General features: G+C 51.9%; 1 protein-coding gene across 1 annotated transcript; it reads right to left on the bottom strand.

Moving 5' to 3' along the window:
• Positions 1–332: 332 nt before the first annotated feature.
• On the bottom strand, positions 333–4463 carry CGCA056_v010864 (UPF0592 membrane protein; the record flags this gene model as incomplete). The annotated part of the gene is made up of 1 exon (XM_037326111.1): positions 333–4463. One exon carries the CDS (start codon positions 4461–4463, stop codon positions 333–335), a length of 4131 nt encoding a protein of 1376 aa, XP_037175385.1.
• Positions 4464–8284: the final 3821 nt, after the last annotated feature.

Here is an 8284-nt window from a genome sequence, read left to right as displayed (position 1 = left end):
ATTCGAGTCTGTTGGAACAGGAGCCCACGAAAGAAACGAAACGGTGGGAGCTTGTTCGGGTGGTGGGGAAATTCGGTCGGGGAATTGGTATAATGCGTCAAGAGAATTCCCAAAATACGAGCCGCCTTTTTCTTTCATCAGGCGGCGTGGTTCGCCAACGCCTATACTTTTGATGCTTTTGTGCTTGCTTGCTGTTGCTGTTGTCTTCATTCGGGAGGGGAGTCATTCGTGTCCAGCAGTTCTCGTATCCAGCCCTCTGTCATAACGCTTTTCGGTAGTCTTCCCAAAGGGGGAGATGCATTGCGCTGCCTCTGGTATCCAATAGACGGCGGCTAACCAATCTTTCTGAAACCCTCGACGGTGAGAAGCGGCACCTCGACGTCGCTGAGGCCGAGCACGCCCTCGTCCCGTCTCCGATCAACGAAGCCGTTGCATTCGGCGACGACGATGCTCCACTCCGCAAGCGCGCGGCCAGTGTAGACGGCGCGCTTGGTGTAGAAACCCGTGGGACGCAGAGGCTGGGTCAGCGGCTCAGGGCCGGACCTGCGGCTCTGCATCCTCGACGGGGGCTGGTGCGTTTGCTGCTGCGGCGGCGGGGATAGCGGCTGCTGCTGCTGCTCTTGCGGCTCCTCCTCGATCTTGTCCTCCACCGGCGACGCATCTGTCGAGTCGCCAGACGACACGGACGACGCAGACGTCTTCTCCGCGTTCTCAAAGTCAAAGGTCATCAGCTCGGCCTTAGGGTTCTCCTCAAAGTCGAACTTGTTGCTGAGTCTGCGGACCAAAGAAGTCGAGGATACGGCGGTGACCGAGGACTTGCGCTCGAGGCCAGTGGCAGTGGGCGATGTCGGTATCGGCGACGTAGGCGGGCTCAATGGGCCGGCGTTCTTGGCCTCATCGACAAGACCCCGGTGCTTTGCGCCAGAGACACGGCGTGTCGGTTCGGGGAGACCGGCCGGCGGGGGCGGAGGGGTGCTGCCACTGCGAGAGCGGGCGCTGACCCACGCTTGCGCCGGAGCGGGAAGACGCGGGCGGGTGAGGACGCGGTCGCGAGGCTGCTGGACAGCAGGAGGCTGCCACGTAAGTGTAAACTTGAAAACGAACTTCTGTTCCATGAAAATGGGGGAGCCTCCGGGAGAGCTGCCGTCTGAGGATGAGGTCATGGCGGAGGCAGCGGAGGTGGAAATCTTGGGGGGCAGTGGCGGGCCGCCCTGGCGAACCTTCTTGGTGAGGGACTTCGACTCCTTGCGCGGCTCATTGTCCTCACTGTCCGAGTTCGATGAGCCAGCGCCACCAAGCGACAAGACCTTGCCAAACAGAGACCAGCGCTTCTTATTGTTGTCGGGCTTCGGGGGAGGAGCAGCCTCGGCGGTCTCGGTAGGCGGGGTCGTGGCAACAGACCCCTCGCCGTTGAGGATCTTGGAGAACGAGTCAAAGGGCTGGTTGAAGTAGCCCGGCTGTGGGAGGTTGACTTCGGTGCGGATGATCATGAACTTCTTGCCCGGCGTCGGGAGGCAGGGTGCTGTAGACGGGGGAAACTTTTCGGCTGCTTCGGCGGTGTTGCGGAGCCAGAGGTAGTGAGCCCAGACTGTCTTAAGTCTGGACGCAGCGACGATGAAGATCTCGGCATCAGTCTCGTTGGCGCTGCCGGCGTCTCGGCATATCCTCCAGCAAAGCAAGCGCATGTAGTAGCCACGGACCATGGGGCACCAGTGGTTGAAGTAGGTGTCGAAGATCTCCTCAGAGAGCAGCCAGTCGAGGCAAAGTGCCCTCTTTCTCGCTGGGTCTGCTGTGACGGTCTCCCAGGTCGAGTAGATGAAGGACAAAAGGCGAACCTCCGTCATGGCGTTGTCGGACACCAACATCTTCTTGCACACATCGAGCCAGAAAGGCCAATCAACGCACTTTGAGATGTTCGGGTTGTTGAGATCGTCAAACTGGTCGTAAGCCACCAAAGCCTCCTCCAGGAAATCGCAAAGTGTGAACACGGCGCTGTGATCATACACCGAGACTTTCCGAACGCCCCCGCGAATCACGGACAAGAAGGCCTCTGCAAAGGTGCGTCTCGCAGCGCTAAAGATCGGTGCCGACTCTCCCAAAATGTCCTTCAATAGCACGATGAGGCGGTTCTCGGCCATGTTCTTCAACAAGTTGCCTGGCACATTCATGGAGGTAGCCGCAGCATCAGCTCCGTAGAACGAATCACCTGCTTGGAGCGGGTTCATCATCGCATCTACCTCGGCCTGTCTGTGAATCGTAGACTCGAGGCAGGCCAGGAGCTGACTCTGGACGAGCACAAAACCTGGCGACCGCGCCTTCTCAAGTAAAGGCAGGCCCTCAGGCATGAACTCTTCCGACAAGATGTGGAAATATTTGCAGAAAATGAAGAAGAGATCCGTCTCGCCGCCTCGCCATCTAGTCACCCAAGGGCTGAACCACGGAATTCTTGCGGCCATGACAGACAGCTTGACCCTCTCCTTGAAGCGCATGCTAATGTATCTTTGCGACTGCCAACCAAGGACTCCCAGGTTCGGTGGGAAGAGCGCCATAATGTCCTCGCTCTCGCCGTTGTTCTTCTTCGGCAGGCCAAACTCGTCGGCGGCTCGTCGAATGAGCTCCGGCCGCAGATCCCAGAGACGGACTAGAATCTCGGCGACCGACGGGCAAAAGAAGAAGCCGTAGGCGCAGGCTTTACCGCACCAATTGACGAGGCTCAGCGGCGCATGGCGCAGCGACATCTTGTCCACCACGATCTGCATCTGCTTCATGAGATTGCTCACGAACATGGTGCGGACATTGTGCTCTGCCGACTCGGCCAGGAAAGCCTGACTCGACGCTAGTGACGAATCCGCCGTCGACTGGGTTCCCGAACGGGGTCGGACGCGTTCATTTGGCGAACGGTCCACCAATGGCATGAAATATGTCGTCGTTGATCGCCATTCGGGTCTCATCATCAACATCGTCAAGGCCTCGAGAAGGACCGGTCGGTCAACACCTGGAAGCGACTGGCCGCCGTGCCCTTCAAGCATCTCCAACAATCCGCCCCACCATTTGTTCAGCACCGTCGCTCTCCGCTCGACATCCTCGAAATTGAGTCCCTTGTTGGATATGTGATTCATATAGGTCCGCAAAAAGGGCAATAGGGTTACCCGCACCACGTGCATTCGCTGAGGCATGATTTTGCTCGGGAAGCCGGCGTACTCGGTATCCAATGACCTGAAGGCGGACCAAATGGTGTCCTTATTAGCCGACATTTCGCTCCATGACTCGTCCGTCACCGTCGTCTGGGACTCTGCGAAAGAAGCTGGTTTTGAAGCTGCCTTTGAAGGGGCTGGTTTCGACAGTGTCTTCGCGGCAGGCTTCGTCGGCTCGGGAGCCTTGCTGGTGTTGCTGCTGGTGCTGTTGCGCTGGTCGATCGCTAGAGGGGCGCTGAGCGGAGGCGCCAGGCTGAGGCTGGAAGGAGGCGCCAGATTCAGCTCGGATTCGCTGCCAGACCCTAACTTGATGAGCATGCTTGTCGGGCGAGGCTTGATCTTGGACAGATACGTGCTCGCTCGGTTGAGGGCGCGCGAAGTGGGCTTCAGGTTTTCGGTGCTCCGTGACGCGGGAGACTGTGAGGTGTCAACAAGGAGAGAGACGGGTCTCTTGCGGGAGGACTCGGCAGCGCTCTTCGCGGAATCGTTGCTCGGTGCTCGGCTGCGGGGAGGGCGCAATGTAGCTGGCTGTGTTTGTGTGACAGGTTCTGGGTTTCTCTTCGGAGATGGGGACCGCGAGGTCGACATCCATGACTTCTTTGCAAAGCTAGCGAAACTCTCGGAGACTGTCCTGGGGCGTTCAAGCTCTGGCCGCGTCAGTGGTACCGCCGAGCCGGATGACACCGCCGCAGCTGGAGCAGGTGGAGCGGCGGCAGCAGCAGCAACAAGAGCAAAATCCACGTGGTCTCCGGCATGTGTGCTGGGTCTGTCGGGAAGAGGCGGCTCTTTAACCTTGGAAGGCGACCTGGAGGCTGGCAGCCATGACTTTCGTCGTTCCATTAGCGAAGCCCTCCTGCCTCTCTTCTCCTTCTGCTTGTCCTTTTCCTTTTGCTTCCCATCTCTCGCATTTTCCTTGTCGTCGTCCTTGGAAGGCTTGGACAGCTTCACGGGGTCTGACCGAACCTTTGTCGGCGGCAATTGCGGTTGCGGCTGCGGCAGCTTCTCTTCGGCTTTCTGTGTTGTTGTTGTTGCTGCTGCTGCTGCCGGGGCCTCCTCCTTGTTGTCCTTGACGTCGAAGGAGAGAGTCGTGTCGAAGTCGGGAATGGTATCGAAAGACGGCAATTCGAATGCAGCTCGGCCCTGCACGCTCGGCCCTCGCTGGGGGTTTGTCGGTGTTGTCGAAGTCGTCGCATCGGCGGCGCGGTCATCGGATGTGTGTGTTCGGTGCATGTAGGAACCATTGGCTGGTTCGACAACGGCCGGGGCCATCGTCAGCGTCGGACCATTCATTTCATGGCCAATTCCCCAACCACAAGATTATTTTTCTTTCTTCCTTTCTCCTTCCTTCGATGACCTTGTCACTGACTGCAGCTGCAGGTTTCCTTGGGGTGTCGTATAAATGATGACTGGCTAGTCCCCCGGTGTGTTGGAGGGCTGTTTACTCGCGACTGTGACGACAGAGGGCGGCTAGCAGGTGCGGGCTCCCGACTGAATAGGGAATCGGGTCGTGATATGGCTGAGAAGGGTTAAGGGAGGGCGGGCGGAATGCTCGGTGTCACAGTGGCACGACGTCTGCTGGCTCCCCTAGGCTGGAGATGAGATGAGGAGAGAGAGGTGTGCGTGAGGTAAGGTGTGTAAGGTGAGGGTGACGGTAGGGTGGTGGTGTAGGAGAGGCGAGATAAGGTGAGGTAAGGTTGCTTCTCGAATTCCCCCCTCAGTCGGACATGACCATGGAAAAAAGCTGGGGGTGTACACAGTTAAGGGAACCAAGAGCCGCCGCAAACCTACGAATGGTAAGGTATCCGCAGGGTAAGGTAGGTACTTGGGAATGCGGTGCCCGGGGTGCGGTGTTGTCGGTATCTGTGTACACCGGCAGAGGGGAGAGAGAGAGAGAGAGAGACAAGCAACAACAAGGTATCCGTTCGGAAGTTAGGTAAGTAGGAACGGATACACAGAGAAAGGTAAGGTAAGGTAAGGCAAGGCAAGCTGGCAGGCAGAGGCAGACAAGGCGATGGCCTGTACTCTGTGCTCCTCTGGCGGTGGTGGTGGGCTGGTGATATGAATAGCAAGAACGAACGAACGACCTTAACGAACGACTGTTGCGGCGACCAGCAACTCGGCCAGTCAGTGCTGTCTGGGCTGTCCTGGGTATCCCGAGTGTCGGCTGGGTCTTCTCCTCAGCGGGCAGACAAGCTGTGGACTCTGAGGTGTCGGGGATGGTGCGTCGAGCGAGAGACAGAAAGACGCAGAGGTGGTCGAGGTGCAGCTGTGAGGACGGGACGGAGAGGGCTCCCTGGTCCAAGACTGGAGCTGGAACGTTTCAAAGAGCGATGAAATAGCGGAGCTGGGATATTATGATGACCTCCACCTTTTTTTCTTCTAAGGTACCTGCTGCTGGGGACTCCGTGTGCCGTAGGTACCTGACGTTGTAAAGTAGGTAGGTAGGTGCTGAGGAACGCGCGCTGTATTGCGACAGGACGGCAGATGATGCAAATTAAACGCCTCCGGTCGCCAGGCGAGACAGAAGCTTGTTGTAGAAGAATGGTGAGGTGTGAGACTCGATCGAGGATGTCTCAGCACACCGGGCGGCAGATGGACGGGTAGGCAATAGAAGTTAGAGAGAGAGGGGTGATGTGCTGGTGCTGGTGCTGGTGCTGAGCAAACACTTTTCTTTCCCTTCTCTTGATGTCCTGGCAACCTGGCTGCTACCGTAGACACTCCAAAGATTGGCAAAGGGGGTGGGGGGGCGAAAAAGAGGCCTGAAGGATTTCAGACGAAAAGACAGAGAAATAAAGCGAGCGACAGAAGGCCAATGGAAGGCTGGCAAAGAGGCAGATCGAACAATCGGAAGACCAGGAGTCGGGTACTGGGAGGGGAGCGGAGGCAGACGGACGGGGCGCCCACGGTGGACGACTGTAATAATAGAAATCAGGGGCCCGCACATAATACAAGATACGTCAGTCTCGATTGACTGAGTCGAAAATCATCCAGTAATATTGCATTCACTAAGGGTCCATAGCGACTTTCGGTAGCCAACCTATGTGAGGTAAGGTACTTGCATCTCACCTCACCTCGCTCACCGTTCGTTCGTCCATCCACCCATCCATCCATGCACCACCACTTCACTAATGGATTACGTGCGGAATAAGGGCGGTCTCGTAGGTCGCGTGCTAGCGATGCCACCAAGAACCGAACCAGACGACTGGGCGGCGGCAATGAAATAAGAGTAATGAGCAGCGACACACAGACGCAGTTTGCCTTCCGATGCCTACCTGGATCTTTTCCCAGACGCGGATAGTCCACGATGTGGCAGCATGGGATTGTGACGGTGCCATACGGAGCACGGAGTCGGACGCTCAAACAATACCACCAGCCTGTTTGATGTCGAGGAACGGACGCCGCGGCGCTGCAACACCAGTCCAGTCGGGGCAAAGAAGCAATCTCATCATCGCCGTGATGTACTGCGGTAGCAGACCATGGTGCTACTTGTCAGATCAGTTACATCTCGAGAGACCCCCAACCTCCCATCTTTTTTTTCCCCCTCGCTTGTCAACACGGTACAGCATAGTAAACTAATGGAGGAAGGGAAAAAAAAGATGGACGATAAAATAGCAGTCCGCCCAATGCCGCATCGAAGCTAGCATTCGCACTGCCTGTCCCTCTTTCGGTGTAGCAGCTGCAGATGGGAGGGGACTGCACGTTGATCGCCCAGCCGGCGGGGATTAATACGAAGGAGGGTCCGCCTCTCTCCTTTCTGCCGGCCAAGGAACAGAAAACCTGCCTTGGACCTTGGACCTGGGAACTTTGCCATGGCAGCCAGCCCTGTCGAATGCGAGGGACACCACAAAGATGCCTGCTGCACGCCCTTCATTCATTGTCCTTGCGGTATCCGTATCTTCTGCAAGAAAAGTAGCCCACTGATCAAGGGCTAGGATAGTTGGCGCCCCCTCCGGCTAATTGGCGCCCCCCTCTTATAGCTTAATTCTGCCTAGATGCTAATACTAGCCTTCTGCTCTGCTGATTGCTAAACTTTTAGCGCTAACGTCTATACTTTATCGATTTAAGCCTACTACTACTACTACTAACTGAACTATTTTAAGGCTATTATAATATTATTAATACAGAAAGAGATTAAGTTTAAGAAGAAGCTTAATATATATATTATTATTAATATTAGTAGTATAATAGTTAATATAATTATTATTAATAATTTATCTATTATTAATAGTAATATTATTTTTAATATATTTATTACTAGTAATATTAATAGTAACAAAGTACTTAAAAGTAAAATTAATATTAATATTAATATTACTCTTATTATTAGCTTTATTTATAACTATATATTTAATTATAAAGATTTTAGTTTTATACTTTTTATTATACTTATAGTAAGTAAGATTTTAAGTATTTATGATATTATTTTTACTACTTTAGAAGCTATTTATTATAAAGTTAAATTCAAATTTTACTTAATATATAAAAAAGCTAGTAAGGTCTATATATAGTGGTTTTATAGGTTTTAATGTAATAATACTAAAATATATTAATTTACTAAAATTATATACATATTGAAACGCTATAAGAAGTTTATTTATTCTACTAATTATTTTTAATAGATTTACATTACTTATAACGCTATAAAATAAGTATTTTATTTACTCTATTAATAATAAAAATTATCATTATTATAACTACCTTTTTTTTAATATAATAGCTTATTTTTAGTAGCGCTAAAAGCTTTTTATTATATATAAAGCTTAAGTTATTAATATATAGAATAAAAGTATATAGCTAGTATAGATTTTTGCTACTTTATATATAGAGAGCTCTATATATATTAAAGTTACTATTTATAATATTATTAATCTATTTACTAAATATTACTTTAAAAAGCTTAACAGTTATAGCTTAATTAAATTGCTTTTTAATTAACTATATAACTATATTTAGTATTAATATTAATATTATATTAATATAAAAAGCTATTTTACTACTTTTTTTATTACACTATATACTACTATTAACTTTTTTATTATTTATTTTAGTATACTACTAATAGATTTAATATATAAAACTAACTACTTTAA

This window comes from Colletotrichum aenigma, assembly GCF_013390185.1.
Source record: "Colletotrichum aenigma strain Cg56 chromosome Unknown KSG_Cg56_contig07, whole genome shotgun sequence".
Lineage (NCBI taxonomy): Eukaryota > Fungi > Ascomycota > Sordariomycetes > Glomerellales > Glomerellaceae > Colletotrichum > Colletotrichum aenigma.
Note: the sequence above shows the minus strand (reverse complement) of the source record. Positions and strands in the feature narration are given on the sequence as shown.